At 39.9% G+C, this 20,626-nt stretch overlaps 1 protein-coding gene across 1 annotated transcript in view; it reads left to right on the plus strand.

Annotated features, from left to right (window-relative positions):
* LOC103355744 (metabotropic glutamate receptor 4) overlaps window positions 1-20,324 on the plus strand; it is a 146,537-nt gene extending 126,213 nt beyond the window's left edge. Inside the window, exons 7-10 of the mRNA XM_008279651.1 lie at window positions 2,522-2,658; window positions 3,874-4,809; window positions 17,089-17,335; window positions 20,275-20,324. Coding sequence (XP_008277873.1) covers window positions 2,522-2,658; window positions 3,874-4,809; window positions 17,089-17,335; window positions 20,275-20,324 — 1,370 coding nt within the window. The remainder of the gene's footprint in view (window positions 1-2,521; window positions 2,659-3,873; window positions 4,810-17,088; window positions 17,336-20,274) is intronic.
* The last annotated feature ends 302 nt before the right edge of the window (window positions 20,325-20,626 follow it).

Here is a 20,626-nt window from a genome sequence, read left to right on the forward strand (position 1 = left end):
ACCTGTAAATCATTCAGTCCAAAAATGAAGATTCAACCTTTAAAAATGTTACTAGAAAACAAAGGGAAAACTCTTGCTGTGTGATAAATAAGTAGTGGTAATAGGTCAAAGTTAATTTACAGTACTGCAAAGCTGCAGTAGGAGAGCCAACAATCTAATGAAGGTCTTCATTCAAAAGTAACAAAAGCCCATAGAGCTCTTAAATGTTGTCGTATCAGTTGTGTTGCTGTGTTGATAGAGTTTCTTTATTCTCAGAACCACCATTCAAGGTCTGTCTGTCAGTGACGACGGTGACCATAGGAGCCCTCAAGCACATAGGCTAACTTAAAGCCTTGAAGACTTTAGCTTGAGGTTACATGATCCACCACGACAGTCAAGGCACACGACTATGATGGTGGAAGCTTTCAAATCGCTGTGCATATTCAAGAAACAAACTTGGCACGATTATAATGTTTGATAGAAAATATGACAGCTTACTAACCAACACTGTCGATGTGCCTAATATGTTTATATAAACATAATGCCTCTCTAAAGTCACTGTAATCCTCCCATGATCACTAACTGCTTTGTGATGTGGGCGGCATTGTCACACAGGCGAGGCTGGTAAAACGGTAATGCTGTAATCCTGCAGGGCTGACTCATCGAGATGTGGATTAGGGCGCAGCATCCTCCAGAGCCGAAACAAAGAGCAGGAAAAAATATATACTCATCAGCAGAAATCCATCAGCAGCAATTGGCCATGTTTACCCTTTTGTTCTTAACTGGGATGTTCATTGTGTTTGGGAGACTTAATAATAAATCAGGAAAAAAAACCCTAAAAGAAAACACTGCACACAAGCAGGGGGTTTACACAGGGGTTTACAGCTTTCATTAGCGTTTGAAGGTATAGACGTTGGTGAAAGTGGATGTGAGCGGCCGTTTTTCCTCATTCTGCCTCAAAGGAGAACCTTTCTACGTTCTACTGCGATTAAACGACTCGTCAAGTTTTAAATGGAGAGCTTAGAGAGGAATCTTTAGTGTGCTTTCTTTGTGACACATCATTACAGCTTGTCCTAAAATGGCACACAGGAATAGCTTGTTATGCATTGTTATCACAACAACAAAGCAATGGACACTTTTTGTAGGAACGATGAAGAAAAGTATGAGAAAAGTACATCTGAAGTCAGGAAGGGGTCAGTTGTAACCACCTCTGGACCTCCAGGGGAAATCCAGCTGTTCAGAGGCAGTTTTTTAGTGTCCAAAGAGCTTTGCAAGCACAAAGTCCGACAGCTTCATGGGCGCTGCTCAGTAGCCAGCAATACAGAACTGCATTGCTTTCTTCTTATAGTCTAACTTGCTGCACTATCGTCACATCACATAATGAACCAAAATCCAGAAATGTTCAAATCAAGAATGCTACTTCTTAGGCCAATCGCTCTGAATATATATAAACTGAAGACTTAAACCAGACAGAATATTGCAGCATTTTCAAGCAATACTTCAGCTTATATACAATATGCGGTAGTTTTCCACTTTAGCTGTAAAGTTACATGAATCCGGCCCTTATTTCCTTTTCTGAGGCAGCAAATATGGCACACAACTTTTGGAAAAGAGAAATTTGGGCTTATTTAAACAATTCATATATCAACTCTGCTGATTTGAACTTTAAAGCGGCTATGGCTATGTGCTGGCACCAAAGTCATGATAAGTAGAATCTCATTCTGTGTGGAATAACAGAGCAGGTTTTAAAAGGCAGCTCTTGGGTCCATACCTGCACACCATGTTTGTACAATTCGCAACCTTATAGTGCCAGAAAAAAGTTGATATTTGACAATTTTGCAAAATCCTAGGTAATCTTCAGTAGCATTTCTGTACATTTATTGTCTGCTTTTCAGAAAAGATTTCTTTCTATATCATTTGTGTATAGCGACTGGTATTATTAAGATGAGGAAACAAGAACACTTTATAAAGGATCGAGTCTGATAATTAGACTCAGTTGTCTTTGTTTAGTTTCATGGATCCAGCTATCCTCATTTTTAATTCTACCTGCAACCCTGAAGACATTTGCAGATTGGTGGAAACAGCCATCAATCAACAAATTACCAGACACCTATGCTGTCAATGTCTGAACTGAACATAGACGTAGCCGGCGGTGATTCAGAAGTCTGGAAGAAACTAGACAAACCGTGTCGTGTTTTCCACTTTAAAACAGTATAAACTGTTTTGGTTTCTGATGAGTAAGATGTCTTACGCCTCTACATAAATGGGAAACAACTTCTTGAACTGGTGGTTAACATAAATTGTACACAAGCAAAAAGAGATTGGAATGTATTTATGGTCTCCCAGAAAACATTTGACTGTAATGTGGTTACACTACACAAGAATATATTCTCTTCTTTCCAAATTGAAATGGAACATCTTGCACATTCACATGTAAAAATGGAAACACATTAGTTTGCTCTCACAGACCAATGCTCACTACACACAAAAAAATAACTTAATAAAGTGCTATAAATAATCATGGTCTTAATCTCTTATTTAGGCATAGCTGGCAACCCGGTGCTCTTCAACGAAAACGGAGATGCCCCTGGACGCTACGAGATCTACCAATACCAGATAAGAAACCGGACAGCCGAATACAAAATCATTGGACACTGGACGGATCAGCTCCATCTGAATGTGAGCCCTTTTCTATTCCATGCCTTTTACAAGTGTTTGTTTGTGTCAGTGTTTGCAATGAAAATCCTCTGAAAGGTTTTCTGAGCTCTGCAGCTGCGTGTGAGATCACCAACTCCTCCCAAACCATTTGATAGTGCTTAGTTCCATCTTCAAAGGTGTAAATATCCAGAGGGAGCTTTAAATGATTAACAGGGCAGACTGTGATGAAAAGAAAGCCAGGAGAGCTTAAGGACAGACATATTTAGTATCATCTCCCCAGACGGCATCACCGACTTCCAAAAACAATACTGTGGGCAGGCAGCGTGATGAAGTAACAGTATTATAACAGTAAATTACATAAAGGAACCAAACAAATTATGTTTTCGCAAAATGAAGAGGAGGCCTTGGGCAGGCAAAAGACTACAATTGAACACATGAAGCAGCTTGAGAGTAGCTTTGTCTTCTTCACCTCCTTCAACAACATGCAGTGGAAGAAAAAAGGGAAAAAAAAGTGAGGTTTGTCGTGGGTACCTACTGTGAAACGTGCCAGTTCTGAGTCTAAAGCCGGCAGTATTTAATTAGTGTTCTTTGAGTTGTTAATTAAGCGCACATTTAAAGACACATTTACTGGCTTTGAACGAACAGCCACAATTGAGTAAAATTGATAACTTTGAAAAGAGAAGACACTGTTTGAAATGACAAATTTAATTTATCTTTCTAAGTGTGCTTGTTCAAGGGGAAATCCACAAAGAAGAGGAATATCTTGAAAAGTGTCTTTGAATCGATTAATTTTTGAACACAAACATTTACGTAAGCCAAAGATAGAGAACCTCTGCCAACAGCTGCAGAGCAAACAATGGGTTTCCCCCCCTTTTGCTCTCACATCTTGCCCTTCAGATAATTCGACCTCCCACTGAAACATTTTGCTGAATCTTAGAGGACTGCTTGATTTGACACAGAGGTTACCTTTTTCCACCCCCTCACCCAAATAAATACATAAAACACAGAATACAGATACTTCAGCCAAACACCCAAACAAGAAGTAACCACCCTCTAGAATGTCCTTGACCTCCAGATGCTGAGGATTTTTTCAGATCAATAAAACTTGCTGCCTCTGCACGCTTCCATTGCACAGGATACAGTGAGCTTTGAATATGATAAATCTCTGCTGAACAGTTTTTATTTCTTCCTGTGTGTCCTTCTGTGCCTATCTATTTTCCTCTGCCTCCTTCATAGGTTCGCTCGATGCAGTGGCCCGGCGGTGTCCGTCAGATCCCTTCCTCAATCTGCAGCCACCCCTGTCAGCCAGGTGAGCGCAAGAAGATTGTGAAGGGCATCCCTTGCTGTTGGCACTGCGAGCGCTGCGATGGCTATCAGTACCAGGCAGACACCTACACGTGTAAGATGTGTCGCTTTGATTTGCGGCCCAACGAGAATCACACAGGCTGCGTTTCAATCCCCATTGTCAAGTTGGAGTGGAGCTCTCCATGGGCAGTCATCCCTGTGCTTATTGCAGTCCTTGGCATCATGGCCACTCTGTTTGTGGTGGTCACGTTCATCCGCTACAACGACACTCCGATTGTGAAAGCATCAGGCCGAGAGTTGAGCTACGTTCTGCTAACTGGCATCTTCCTCTGTTACGCCACAACATTCCTGATGATTTCCACCCCCGATGTAGGGATCTGCTCCCTGCGCAGGATCTTCTTGGGCCTAGGGATGAGCATCAGTTATGCTGCTCTGCTCACCAAAACCAATCGTATTTACCGCATCTTCGAGCAGGGCACTATGTCTGTGAGCGCGCCCAGGTTTATTTCTCCGGCCTCCCAGCTAGTCATCACATTCACCTTGGCCTCAGTGCAGCTGCTCGGGGTGTGCATCTGGTTTGTTGTGGATCCCTCCAAGGCTATTATTGATTATGAGGACCAGAGGACGTCTAACCCAGTGCTGGCTCGTGGTGTGCTCAAGTGTGACATCTCTGACCTGTCTCTCATCTGCCTGCTGGGCTACAGCATGCTGCTCATGGTCACCTGTACAGTCTACGCCATTAAAACCAGAGGGGTGCCGGAGACCTTCAATGAGGCCAAACCCATTGGCTTTACCATGTACACCACCTGCATCATCTGGCTAGCATTCATCCCAATCTTCTTTGGCACTTCACAATCTACAGAAAAAGTAAGCTTACAACTTCTGTTTTATTCTTTTCTCAGCCAGTTTGTTCTCAAACATGCAGCACCTAGTCTTTTTGTTTGCTTCTGCTTGGTTTCTTAATGAAAGTGTTTGAAAGTCATGTTTATTATTGTAGGGATGTTGTGTTAATACACATGTGGGAAACATTTTGAACAAATGACTGCACAGTTGCAGTGGTGCAAGACTGAAGAACATTTGGTGAGACACTTTAATTTACAATTTCGAAGATATGTGTACTAACCGAGAGCATTCTTTTGCAGACAAAGCATATAATTAACAAATAAATGTGATACATTGTTGTAGTTAAATCAGTGCTTCCCAAGCTTTGTTGGCTTGTGACCCTTTAAAACAAAGGAAGAGTAACCCCTTGCAGAGGTGGCCTGTGTCTATCAGCTGTGACAAGTTCAAACAAGAGTTACTTGTTTTGGTTTGTTTTAATTGAATAATTAGTATTTATCTTGTTTAAGTCAAACTACACAGCAGTTCTCAAGGACAAAATAAAAAGTTACAGGAGAATCATGGTTAATCTAGTTTGGGTTTTTGACAAGAAATGATAAAAAAAAAGACTCTTTCATGTCAAAGTGAAAACAGATTTCTACGAAGTAATGTCAATAATTATGCAATCGTTTTATGTTTTTAATCAGTTAACGTTACCTTGTAGAAATCAGTTTGTCGAATGACATGAACAAGTATTTTGTGCAAATTCTTGTCAACACAGCCAAATTAAATGGATCAAGATTCAATGTTGAAAATTATTATAAAGGGACAACTTTCAAGGGGGGTGAAAACTTTTATAGGAATCTATTAGGCACCTATAAAATATTCTACATTATGAATTCGTTTGCATGTTAATGCATAAATATTAATATAATACACTATATTAAAAAAACAAAAAACTGACAGTTCATTTTGCGGTTATAACCTTTGTACTTTCATTCAAATATTTTTTTAAACTGCAGTATTACTCATTTTAAACCTAAAACTGCAGTTCAGCAATCTATAAATTTGTATGTCAGTGTATTCAAATGCTACACTGGTTTACTGTATGGCAACAACAATTATAGAAATTAATTTATTAGACCCCAGCAGCTGAAACAAAAACTTAAGAAGGGGACGTCATGTGGAGGTTTCAGATTGTGAATGCACAATCTACCAAGTGTAGACAGTAACATGAATGCATAATAACTCTCAAAGCAGCACGCAAGCCTGTGACTCACATATATGTGACGGCTGTATGCCACAGCGCATTAGCAACCCATGAACTGTTTACAAAAACACAAGCTCACACTCGTATCCCCATGTCAAATCAATGTACCCGACCTTGTGAACCATGGCCCTGGATCACATCCAGTGGGAGCACTGGAAGGACACAGGTCAAGCATCCAAAAGGAACATGGAAATCGAGGTTGGGCTCGGACCTCACATTCAGAGGACACAGTCTGGGTAAAAAGCCAAAGGGGTACAACAGCGACACAGTAGAAATGTGTAGATGTAGCTGAAAGAGGTGTTTTGGCAGTGCAACAAAAGGGGCTCAGTGGCTACAAGAGAGGACGTTGGTAAGGGAAAGCCTCGAACTGGCATGGACACTATCAGCGGTGCCAGCGTGGGTCTGACAGATGCAACAAATTAATCCTTACCTCCTCCCCTTTGGGATTAAACAAAACAATGCATCAAAATGCTGGCCTGGAAAACTGGCTGTGATAGTTAGCTTTGTGGAAAAAACATTCTTGAGAGACTAAGAACGTGCATTGTGTTGCGCTAAGCATCCTAAAATAATTTTTATAGTCTACAGCCTTGCAGGAAATCTGCATATGACTGCAGCCAATTGTATTACATTAATAATGCAATATGTGACCAGCAGTACAATGACTGATTTTCATGTGCTGCATATTGTGTTAATAGCCCAAAGTCCAGATTACTGTGAATCTGCATATTGGCCTTTTCTCACCCCATATATTCACTGGGGTAAACACTTAAAGTGCAAACAACAGCAGCTACATGTTAAAAACAAGGTGAGACCTGCTGAGCTTAATGGATGCTGGTTGTTTAATGTTAAATTTACTGAAATATTTTCAGGGAAGTATACTAAAATGCCAGCTGTTATCACTATACATTCTTGATGATCACACACGTAGCATACACAGTAGTCCAAGTACAAAGCCCACATTATTTTTTAATGCAAGTGTTGCACATCTTAAGTCACATGTCAACAGCAGCCATGGATATCAGGGAGCTCTTTGTTTAATCATTCCATCTCCTCTCTCTGAAGATGAAAGAGAATTATACAATCACAGAGAGATTGAACTGCTTTTTTGGAGGATGAGGTAATCCATTAGCTAGCATGGCTCTGAATAGTAAAATAGAAACGAAGGAAAATCTTTGAAGGGTACGTGAAGTTCTACTTTGTGTTTCTTCTTCTACACCTCAGATGAATTTAATTTACAAACCCTGAAAAACTTCTCCCATCCAGGCTTAATGTAAAACACTCCTTTTCTTGCCTCAAATTATATGAGTCACTCATTAATTATGATTTCCTGTAGAAAGCTGTACATACAATGGCTGGAGGATAGTTTTACTTTTATCATTTTGAAAACTTCTACCATTGCTCTGAGCTACATTAAGGTAAGACACAAAATGGAACACAGAATGGAAGTTTAGCTTCAGGGAAATGTCCTACATTTTTTTTCTTTCCTCATTTGAGAGAGAATAATCATATTTAATATATAACCAAAAGGGCCTTTGAGTGTTGAGTCTGAAAAACTTAATTTAGCTCACACTCTTAGATAGTTAAGCCAAGTCAGACCATGCAGAACCCTGTCCTCACAAAAAAGGCTTCAAATGTTTTTAGAAGAAATGACAAAGCCCTGTTGCATTTGATTATTGGTGTTTGAGAAAGGCTGATAACGATATACATTGGAACCAATATACATTACACGTTATTCATAACAACATGTAATAACAGGGTGTCTTTCATTTATAATTTTGTTCATTGATAAGAATTACTATTACTAAATTTACACATTCAGACATCAAACATTGCATATTAACAGCACGTAATAGCAGAAGACCTGTAATTCATAACGAGGCTTCTTCATTATTAAGGATGACTGTAACTCAATATGTACACTGGGAATAGGAGTGATGACATTTGATTGTCATGTGACACTGCAACGGCAATGCTCTCCTGTTTACTCATAGATTGAGTTCAATAACAGTTTATGTCAAAACCAATAATCAGAAAAATGGCATTTTTTCCCCCCTTAATACTTAGTCCATTTCTAATTATGATTGCTCCTGGCCCTCAAGAGTGAAGGAGGGAATTCATAGGATTTCCAACCATGAAGATTATTGTTTCATAACCGTAACATGAAACGACACATTTGACATAGATTTTTGTTCTCTTATCATGTTTGTAAATGTTTGCCGCATCTGCTGCACCAAGTGTAAACTGTACAGCGCTGGCAACTTGTGGCCTCAGTTGGTTCCTCTCACACGTTGATGGGGCTAATATTAGCAAGAGTGATAAGCACTGGCACAAAGAAAAACAAGGTATATTAAATGGATTTATCCCTCTGCATGGGGTATCACATGGGCCTGCCAATAACTGTGCTGTATTGAGAGTATAAAAAAAGAAAATAAAATAAAAGGGCTTGGACAGTAATGCAAACTGTGATAAACTGCATGGCTGTGGATATGTACAGGCACACGCCAGAGAGCCTTTAGGAGAAGAGCTGCTAGAACACAGGTTTCAATGCTGCGACTCTCTCAAAGGGCCACGTTTTAAAAATTTGCTGCAAAAGAGGCTTCTAGCTATATTTTTGGCTGTAGTTACCCTTCAACTGAGCAAATCCTAACCAGGTCTTGCTTGCGTGCAGTCACAATCAACGAAAACTTATTGGCTGAACAGCAAAGGTAACCAGTTGTGCCGTCCTACACCTTGTGAAGAAGAACAAACCCTGTGACTGATTCGCTGAGCTGTTACATAAACAGTGTTCCTATTTAAGAAATGAACATGTCAAAGCAAACACACCTCATAATCATCATACTGTAAATGACAGGCCCTACAAAGCCTCACAGCCCACGTTGACATGTCTTTCAGCGCAATTAAATGCTCCACTAGCTCCGGGTCTTGATTTACCTTATCTAGCCTCCTATGCGCTCATCACCAGTTTACAGCAGGCCTCTGCCTCGGCATTACAAGCACAGTCATTTATTTGTCATCTGGTGCCAGGATAAATGTAACGAATGGCATGGGAGGCTTTCTCTATCACTCAAACGAGGACATCTGGTCTATCTATGGAGCGCCATCACCACACTTTGTGCTAGCTTCGCGGGTAGACGTGGCACCTGCTTACCTGGAGAAACTGTCTAAATCAGCGGCTGTCTCAAAGACAGAGGCAGGAGGAGGGGCGTCAGACAATAGCAGGCATGGGAACGAGAGCGAGAGCACAATAGGCTCGGTTCAAATTCAATCAGCCCACACAAAGAGGTGCTGCACATTACAGCGCATGAATGGACTGATGAATTGAGTGGTGTTGTTTATTTCGCTATGAAGTCTCCATCACACTATTGGCACTGTCAACAAAAATGGCAAGGAAAAAAAAAAACAAAAAAAAAAACTGCTGTTAGTTCACTAGTCAGACAAAGAGTGGGAGTTGCAGCGAGTTCAACAAGACCAGAGTCAGACAGGAGTGTGCTTGTGACAGTGCGCGCTTGGCGTTCATCCTCGCTTACCTGTTATCACTCCCCCCATTCCCCGCTCCTTTGAATTTCTCTCTTTGTCTGTTCACAGTCGTAAGATAAACAGCATTATTCACAGAAATGTCCCGCAGGCCCAGTAATTAATAATGAAGATTGATGTTTATGGAGCGGAGGAAGCTGAGCAACATCTTGAACTTCACAGAGCAGTTGTTACATTCATTAGGCCTACAGCTCTGCAGCGCTCTCGGTCTTGGCTGTTGACCTCTGGGTGCTCTAATAATGGGCAAACAGGCCATGAAGCTAATCAACGCCAAAGAATTGTGATCTTTATAAATGACATTCTCTCATGAAGCTATATTATTACGTCCCCTAAGGCTCCTATTTGTTTATTGGCTTAATTAGAGCGCAATTATAGTGAATTCTCTTGCAGCAAGCCTCTCTGCTGAATGTTTCCATAGCATGCTGCAAAACAACACAGTGGCTTAATGTAGAATGGGAATTATGCAGTTTAAATGAATTTGATAGTTTGCATCCTGAAGCAGAAGCTCTCTAGAGTCTCCGAATGAAAATAGAATCTGTTTACATTTATTAACCTTCGAATTATTCTTACGTTCTCAGCTCTGGTAGACATTCTCACTGATTTGTGCTGCACTCTCTGCAGGTGGAGATGCAGGATGTTTTTTTTTTTTAAACTCCTCTCATATATGTGCTGATACACTCCGTTGTTTTTCTTGCATCTAGTTCAGTCACCAAAGCTGCCGTGAGCTGCTTCTTCTATGTCATGTTTTTACCTAAGGCGAGATCTGCAGAAGCAATGTGACGATAGGAGTGTGAGATTTACAGCAACCCTCCTTTATGAGCTCCAGTCAGTGAATGCTCAGGTGCACTGCAATCAGTAGGAAGCAAATTAATGGATTGAATACTGGATTCGGTCTGACACTGAAAACAGGACTCCATTTGTAAGCTAACAGAGCCTCACGAGGCAGTGGAAAGGGGCTGGAGGTTTCTTTTCAAGTGGCACATTGATGTTATCTGATGAAATACCAGACAAGAATATATTGAATTCAAGTAAGGCTTAGGCAGTAATTTAATATGAACTTCTGGCAGACTTGTGCTGAGACTGAATGGGCAAACTGAGGAAGACTAATGAATAAGTGAATTAGATTGCAATGAATTGGTTGATAATTAATAACATAAGAGAAATGACAAACGTGTCTGAGAAAAAACAAAAAAAACTGTGTTGTCAGTTTGCTGTAACATTGTTTGTCTATTGAAAGTGCTAAAATGTGTTTTTATCCGCCCCCAGTTGTGAAATGTGCCAATATGTCAATGATGTAGTCACAATTAATTTTAAAAACAGGTCTTGTGTCTATTAAGTAAAAAACAAATCAACTAATACATTATTATCATTATGAGGCCTAAAATAGCAATACTTGTATCAGCTTCAAGAAACATGTCCTTGATTCAGCTTCTCCACTGTGACAGCTGACTGCTCGCTTTGTAAACATTTAGCTCTGTTGACTGAACAAAACAATAGATTTGAGGACGTCATCTTGGATCACATACAATTAATCTATGATTCAATTCAATTCAATTCAATTTTATTTGTATAGCGCATATTTACAACAACAGTCATCTCATAGCGCTTCACAAAGGCAGAGACAGAAACACCCAACAATCCAAAGCATCTGGATTTCCTATAAGCTTCAGCAGTCCGCAAGCAGTCCGCAACAGTGGGAAGGAACCGAAAACCCCCACAGGGGAAAAAAAACCTCCGACAGAACCAGGCTCAGGGAGGGACGGCCATCTGCCTCGACCGGTAGGGTGAGAGTGGGATGAATTATACAATTTAGTTTACAGTTAAACAAGTTATTAGAATTTATTGTCCTTTTGTAACAGGAGGCATCATGGTGGGGGGAGCAAGATGCAGAAGGTGAGGCCAGCGGCTGTAATTCAGGAGCTCCAGATCCAGAGACATCCACAGAGAGAGCAGGTGCAGGAGAACCTCGGGGGGAGTCACAGAGTTAGTCATATGTAATGGTGATAGGCAACTATAGAAACATATACATACATACACACACATATGTATAATTATAAAGAGGAAAGGAGAGGAGAGAAGCCCAGTGCATCATGGGAATAATAAAAAAAAATAATCATGCATTTAAAGTTGTGCCAGTAGCACACGTGTGACATGATAGAAAGAAATCAGTAATTATTTATAGAGCTGCAACACTTAGTTGTCAAATTCAGTGAAAATCTTCTCACAGTTTGCCAGCTGTGAAACAAACAGGGTGGTTGCGTAAAGCCTTGACTCTGTAAATGGGAAATGGGAGGGAAAAAGTGTCTCACACTGCTCCACACAACACTATCGCAGGGTGTCCAGTGCACATTCAAGCTCGTGCACAAGAGGAAGGGAAATGGTGCAGTGGGAGGAACGGTAATTCTGGCACATGCTAACTATCTAAATATGGTAACTAGCTAAATATCAAATCAGTCTTTCTCCAGAATCCCAGACTACAAATATACATTTTCTGCAAGATTGTAAACAAAAATGTAGTGTTAATATAGCAGCAAAAAATGATTTGCCATGTAGAGATATAGTGAAGTGATGTCGATGTTTTGGCAGTTGGCCTGGCCGCGCGTACGTGTTAGTGCTTGTGAGTCCCTCCCCTTGAAACTGTTGACACTGCCTGCGGAAATGCTGCAATCAGCTGAGTTCCCGAAAAACAAAGATTGAGAACAAAAAAATTATTGTCTCTATGTTATTTACCTAATTTATGCACACAGTTCATGAAGGTAAGGCAGGTGAGGATCATTTTATCCAAGTAGAAAACATCCTATGATGGCCAAGCAATGTGTTTTACAATGCTGACATTGGCTAACTGTTTTGGCTCGATTATTTTGTGTTGCTTCGTGTATACAACCGAGAATAAAAAGGAAATATGAAGGGATGAGGGGTGTTTTGGGGACATTCTGGTGCTCTTGTGACATCATCAGTAGTCCTGAATGTCGCACACAGCATCATTAATCCCTAAATTTGGCTCTAAACATTATTAGGGTTCAGATATTTTACAGACCAAAAAATAAAAGGATTAATCTGCACACATTAAAACAAACATGCAACTCTCATATTAATAAGAATAATGCTGCGTTATTGGTAAATATTCGTGTCATTGTGACACTGATTTCAACTACTTTGCTCTACTTTAAGTTATGTTTAATTACAGCTTTTTTTTCTTCACCCAACACTCGCCATCTTCCAGTATGTCCAAGAGGAAGGCTTTGAAGATATTATTCTCGGGTGAAAGGCAGCAGAGCACTTTTCTGTTTATGTGAGTAACAGCTTGGGTTGAACAGTCCGTCCCTGAGGCAGGAGTGAACCGAGCCCCAAGCAGTTCACTGGTTAACACTCTCTGCAGCTGGGAGGGGACCACTGCAGCTGTCCCTCTATCATACTGCCTCCATTCTTCCATTCTGCTCTCCAGCGAGCAGTCCCACATGGTACCAGGGCTGGCTGAGATGAGATTCAGCCAGTCTGGAGGGAAAGCACCACGGAGAGTCACAAATAATAAAAACAAACAAGATATTCAAGCAGAGGTCACATCTGGAACGCTAAACGCTGCTCTGCTTTGATGAAAAAAAAACAGCAGGAACCTACGGGGGGAAAACTCACCCAGTCAAAAGAAGGAGCTGCGGCTCGAAAGGTAGCATCTTTTTAAATACGCACAATTAAAAGCCAGATGAAAGAGGGGATTCTGATTCGAATGCTGTGCCCACAAGAAATAACTCTCTCATTTGCTGGCACATATGCGTTAAATTATATATTTGAATGCTTAAGTCAGCTGTGGTTTATTCACAGTTGTAAATCAGTCCTTATGGTAAGAACAATAACACACTGCACGTTTTTTTTCCAGTCCTGCACCCACTCATTTACGCTGGGATTCACATCACTGTTGCCCACAGCAGTGTTTCATATTGAAAATCTGTTGCCCTTTTCTACAGAGAAAATAAGACATATGTAGCCCTTATTAAAGTTATTTTTAAATCGAAGGGAATTATAATTTTTTTAGCTGTTTAATAAAGTCGCTTAATAAGACAAAAAAACACGAGTCTTCCTTTGTGAAAAACAAAAAGCTTCTGCTCGAGGCAATGTGAGAAATGTAAGTTAGAAAATAAATAAAAATAAGCCAAAGTTTGTGTTATTTCTCATAGCGACAGATACAGACCAGATGCTGGAACAACTGTCTTCATTGCAGAATAGACTTTGTTGCTTACTGATCAATTTAGAGCTGAAACAATCAGTCAGCATCTATTTTGATCGTTTTAGCTTCTTTTCTTTTTTTTTTCAGTCAAAATGCCAAACATCTGCTTCTTTAAGCTTCTGTAATGTGATGATTTACTGTTACTTCTCTGTTATGTTACTACAAAATGAAAATCTTTGGACTTTCTGGTTGTTGCTCAGACCGAACAGCACATCTGAAGAAGACACCCTGGGCTCTGGAAAAATATTTTCTGCCATTTAAGAGCAAAAATATTAGGCTAGATAGTTAATTAGTAGCAAAATAGTTGTTAGTTGTAGCCCCAGATCAAATGTTGACCAAATGTTGTTAAATATAAGGTAAAAAAAAACAAAAAACAACTAATTAGTTAACTGTGATCATCGCTGAAAGCAGTTGGTAGAGCAGTAATCAATTTGAAATCACTTAGGAATGTCTAAATTCACCTGTTTAGCAAAAGGAAAATGATACTTGCATAGCCTTTGTAGGGAGAGAAGGCTGCAGCAGGATGTGTTGCTGTGATGATCTGCTGGATGAACTGGTTCAGAAACACAGAGACAAGACAGTACCTCTGCATCGTTCTGTGGAAAAATGTCAAAGTAAAAACACTAAGAGTCAAAGCTCATAGTTACAAAGAAACCGTTTGCTCTGTTGCATCACAAAATTTAACTTAAGAAGTCCAACTTTAAGTAAAACATAAAAAATCAAAACCCAACTTAAACTGTAGAAAGACTCCAGTTAAAAAGTAGCAACAGCTCATAAAATCTTAGAAAAAGCCCTGCTGGAAGCCCAGTAAACCAGTAAAAGGAACCTGCATTGCATTCCAGGGACTTTCTTTTTTATACAGAAAGCTTTGAAGTCAAATTCAAATTAGCATCTAACCAATCATGTAACTTCACTGTCCACAAGAGGTCACATACCATCCATTTCTATCCATTTTCTATACACCGCTTAATCCTCACTAGAGGTCACATACCTTTACAACTTAATTCAGTTCATTTCTTAAACATATAATTTCAATGGTTAAATATCTAAGATGAAAACCAACAAAACATGTGATTAAAGTGATATCATACATGATTTGTTTCTGTCGTACAGTTCCTGAGATAATGTCAAAATGTAAACATGCACACAAACTGTTTGAATACAGGATACATTAAAGTAAACTTATAACTAAGAACACAAGCATATGCATTCAACAATAGGAAGAATAAGACTTCAGAAGTATATATGCTTAGGATAAGCACTTCACACTTCAGACCTGAAGTGTTCTTAGATGCTGGTCCTGATGACCTGGTATTACAGAGTCTAGATGTTGGATCATCACTCTGGTGATGTCGAATTTCTGTCATTTGAGGATTTAAAAGTGTTCAGTTAATTCTTGTATAGAAAGTTTTGGGTTTCCGAAGGAGACGAAGGTCAAAAGGTCACTGTGAAGAATGTCATCTCCTTTTCTCCAGAGGTGTAATTATTCTCACAATTGCCACTTTATGCTCTTATCAGGTTCTTGTGGAGGTAGGAGACGTCCTGTTGTCTCCAAGAGGGCCATGAGTGGTCATTTTGGAGTAAACATCTCACTTATGTTTTCCATTTGGATGAAAGTTTTGGATTATCTGTCTTATCAAATGGTTTCCTACCAAATTTACAGCTCTGAGAAAGGGTCTCTGGACACAAAGTTGAAGGTGCACAGGACAGGCTGGAATAGTGTTGTGTGGAGCAGTCTGAGACACTTTTGTTCTTCCCCATTTACAGAGTCCAGGCTGTATGCAAACACCTGTTTTGTTTTTTTTAATGTTATTTCACAGCTAGCAAACTGTGAGAAGATATTCACTAGATTTGACAACTAAGTTTTGCAGCTCTATAAATAATTACTGATTTCACTCTATAATGCTGGACGTGTGTGCTACTGGCACAACTTCAAGTACATGATTATTTTTATCATGTGTTGCTTTGGAATGCGCCTTGCAAAGCTCTGTGGTTCTGCTCCTTAGTCCACTACAGTTGCATTTTAAGCCCAAAACAGTCCAACAAATGGAGGCCTCATGGACTAAACATGATGTACAATATCACCATCAGTTTTGTTGCACAATGTTAGCAGGATTCTCAGAACATAAAAGCTTTCATTATTCTGACAGCACTCCATACTTTTGCCCTACAACTGCTGACCTTGTATTCACACCAAATAAACAGCCTATATTAGATAATTTCTTGTTGTTTGTAACAAATGAACATACACAAAGAATATGGCTCCTTCCAAATTAGTTCAATTAATTTTATTAGTGCGATGTTTGGACTTTATTAACTCTAGCATCTGCTTGGGGTTTGATGACACCTTGTGTAGTTCTTTACATCAAGTGGGCGATATCACAGTTATCAGTGTCGGAAATTCCCAATTTCTCTGATAGAGAATTATAACTCAGCAGAGGCCAACAGGAGCAGTTCTTCACTGTGATGTAAATATTACTGTTACATAAAGGCTGCAGTAACAATAAAGAGCAGAAAACACTTGAGACTTTCTATGGAGGTGGTAGGGAAAGTAAAAGGCCTAATGTGTTTTTAATATCTAACTGTTTGCCTGTTACCAGCACTTCCCTCATCAGCCAGTCTGTAAAAGGACTCCTGTAACTTCTCTTACACAACTTACAAGTTAATTCCTCTCTAATGGCCAGTCAATCAGTCACAGCATAGTATGATGTACAGAAATTACATGAGCTTTACTCCTTCTTTAATGCTTCCCCGAAGATGTCTCATTAATTTACTGCAGCTTTGCAAACAATTAAAACAGAATGAGTCCGGGTGAAGCTCAGTGTTGCCCTCCCCCATGATTTGGAGGATTTGACCATGTGTAAAATTTTCATGAGCCTGTTTCAGTTTTATGGGCCTCCTTGTTATGAGTCAGAATAGGATCCAATCGACTGGCGTTTTCAAATTTGTGTTCAGGTTGACGTGATGGCCGTATTAAAACTAGCATGGCAGAAAATTAAACAAACACGGTGGCCTTGTCTGGTTCGGCACACGCACCATAAAAGCAGATGAGATGCTGATTTAAAAAAAGTTTCATCACATCACTTGCATTAAATAGTGTTGAAGCGTCCATTGGACACAGCAGAAACGGTTCCAACAACAGCTTGGCCAGCAAACGGGTCATTGGATGCTCTAATTATAATGATACATGGCAGATGCCACTTGTACTGTACAGACCGCTGCCTATATAGAAAAACCTGTTATGCAAAATCAGGGTTAAACTGTTTGCACTGTGTACGTGTGGTGTTTTCATTTCTTCCAGATGTATATCCAAACAACCACGCTGACCATCTCCGTGAGCCTGAGTGCTTCTGTGTCCCTCGGGTTGCTCTACATGCCCAAGGTCTACGTGGTTCTCTTCCACCCCGAGCAGAACGTGCCCAAGCGCACACGCAGCCTCAAGGCTGTGGTTACCGCTGCCACCATGTCCAATAAGTTCAACCCCAAGGCCGGACTCAGACCCAATGGAGAAGCCAAGACCGAGCTGTGCGAAAGCCTCGAAACACAATGTAAGAACATGCATGCTAATGAGGACACCTTTGACTAAAAACCTGCTGGTACTTTTTCTTTTTTTCTTTTTTTTTTTCCTCAGGAATGCTTTGTCCTTCAGTGTCTGCAAATCAAACAAATTGATGCGATGATAGGAAGCAGAGTAAAAAAGAATTACTTATTAACAGATGTGGAGCATGTTATTTAACACTTCATTGAATCCAGTAAATGTGGCACTGTTGTTCATTTGCTAGCAGGGGGTGAGGGGTGGTGAATGTTATTATGTGTGTGGGGGATAAAGTCACCAAGGAATGGATCACAGAACATATTCTGCATTTCAACAATGAAACTACAACTCTACTTTTGAGCAGAATCTTTTGTCCGCAGAGATTCTTGTTCCTTCTGATGTTCATAAACCTCACTTCCATCATTACTATTTCATGAAATATAGCAGCTACACATGAAACTATACCTTGATCTCTTCCACGTACCAAAAGCGCCACTTCCATGTGTTCACCATTCAAACTCATGTTGAAATGATTAATTAATTATCAAATAACAGGTTTGTAATGCAGGAGTTTTTTTGGCCAATGTTGGAGTTTTTCCCAGCTGGGCCCGCTGATTTCCTCAAGTTCCTGCTGGTTGTTTGACAGCTGTTCCCAGAGTGTGCCACATAACACACCGTGAAATACAGACTTTTTATTTTCACGCTTTGATTTTTGTACCGATTAAACAAGCCAGCAGTTATCTACTGTTTCCAGTTTTGATGGTAAGCTAAGCTAACCACCTGCCAGCTGTGGCTGCATACATTAGACAGACAGATATGAGAGTGGTATCAACCTTCTCATCTGACTACGGATGTTTCATTAAGGGTTCCGTTTTCTCACACCTACCAACAATGCAGTACACAAAACAATCAACACCACTTTGTTTTCTGACTGTTAGCAGTAGCAGGAGGAACAAGGTTACCAATAACATTCTGTCCTAAAAGCAATTAAACTGAAATAGAAACACTGATCTCAGTGGCAAATAAGGCAAATTAGCACAACACCTTTTTACATTTAAAAAAATGCTGGCAGGTGTTGTTACTCTATGATCTCGTAGAGATAATGCCAACTGAACATCTGTTTTCAATCTTTTCCATCATCAAGTGAATGCCTGTCCGATGTTTATTGTTATCTCACCTCGGTTGCTTTTACTCTTCCGCTTTGTCTTCAAACTTGGTCTCTTTTCCTTTTGCCAGAGTTTCTACAGTTACTTAAGTTGCTCTGTTAACTATAAATCAAGCCTCCATTTTCTGTAAAGATTTTTGCTCCATTGGCAGATAGAATTGCATAGTTAAAGCAGAGTTTATTGGGAACCAATCAAAACACAGATGGTGTCATTATTCTAAAGCGATTACATTTCGCAGTCAATATTTGCTCAAAAATGATTAATTAAAACAAACAAACAAAAAAAAACCAACAACCACAAACTGTCTATTGCCACTTTAAATTTGGATTGTGGTTTACTTTATAAAAGAGTTTATGCCCCAATTAATTCAAACATTTGTTGGCTGTCAAATGTAAGAATCTGGACATTTTTGCTATTTTACATAAATGTAAACAAAAACTTTGGCCAAAACATCAATATAAAGACATCACGTTGGGCTCTGGGAAACTGATCAGCAATTGTCACTGTTAATTGGCATAATACAGATAAACCATTAACCAAAACAATAATCAGGAGCTCAGTAATAGAACCCATTGGATGCAGCCAGACTTTAAACACATAATAAATAATCAGGCATCTGACTCTCCTTTCTGAGGCAGCTGAATATCTCAGCGTGCACCTCCTCCTCCTAATCTCAATACCAATAAAAGTGCTTGGCACTACTGTATCAATGACACACTCTGGATTTATACAAGTGAAGTAAATAATGACTTCAGCAATTGAGTCAGCAGAAATTACTCATGTGACGTCCAAAACGCTCCTCTTCTGCTTGCCTCTGGCAGGAAGAGGTTTTAATCGGTCACGTCTGTCAACAGAGATGCATTCCCTCCGTCTGGCCCCGAACTTGGAAGGAATCGAGCGTTTTGTCACACATTTTAAAGCTGTATTTTTTCCCCTTACTTTTAATACCAGCAGCGGTGAGAAATGTTTCCTTTCATAGAAGAATAAAAACAGCTGACATTGTATTTACTGTTTACACAAAAACAGAAATCAATATAAAATGTATGACAATGCAGAGCAGTGACAATGGCACAATGCCGGGAGGCCCATCAGCTAAAATAGCTCCATGTAAACAAACAGAGAAACATTAACTTCATTCTTGCTTTAAGTTTCTGTGGAGGGTTAATAGGGCTTTTTGTTACAATAAGTGGCGAGAAGGCAAAGATGCAGAATTGATAGCCGGCAGCAATTTACCCTGATGGGGTTACCGTTTACAGAGGCTGTATGGTGCATGGCTATTTGAATAAGCACCATTTGTCACTGTCATCGCCACTGTGGATATATGGCTTGATGAAATTGAAAAATTCCTGTCTGGGCCAGCTCCCACAACTGCTGAGATGTGGTGGCGATATGTCAGGATTTATCTGCTCCACCTCAGCGAATCAGCTAACATGGTCTGGGGAGACAACTGGAAAGTTGAGTCCTGATATCTGCAGGAAAAAGGAGGAGGTGGTGCTCGCTGTAGATAGTTTAATCAATTCCTGAGGGGGAAAAAAATATTGTCACAGACTTACGGAATGTTTAGGAATTATTGGCATTAATCTTAAAGTGTGACATGAGAACCAGTCAAGAACTGAATACAAATCCCCAGCTATTAGGTGATGTTTCATCTTCACATTTGTTAAACCAGGAAAGCACGGATAAACAAAAACACCCACATGGTCAATTCCTTCTCATCTGAAGGGTTACAATAGGTCACCCTAACTCCATTTGAGTCTCAATCTCCTTTCTTATTCTTCTCTTTCAGCTTTCTCGACAAAGCAAACCTACATCAGCTACAGCAACCATGCAATCTAAGGGACAAAGGTTCTTATCACAATTCAGGATTTCCACCTTGGCGGAGAAAAAAACATGCAGCGGAAATTCACACAGCTGGCAAAAAAAAATGGATGTGTTATTGTGCGGGTGGAGATCACAGAAGAATTGCCCAAAGACGTGACATGGCGAGGAGAGACCACAAAGAGATGCAGGGATGGACAATGCAGGGGACCAGAACAGATAACAGTACAATTTTAAGGTTCCATCTTCTGTCTGCCTCACAAGAATACACACACACACACACACACACATGAAAAAAAGAAAAGTGAAAAATACTTGCA

Source organism: Stegastes partitus, unplaced genomic scaffold (assembly GCF_000690725.1).
Source record: "Stegastes partitus isolate 25-593 unplaced genomic scaffold, Stegastes_partitus-1.0.2 Scaffold5, whole genome shotgun sequence".
In the NCBI taxonomy this organism is placed as follows: Eukaryota; Metazoa; Chordata; class Actinopteri; family Pomacentridae; genus Stegastes; species Stegastes partitus.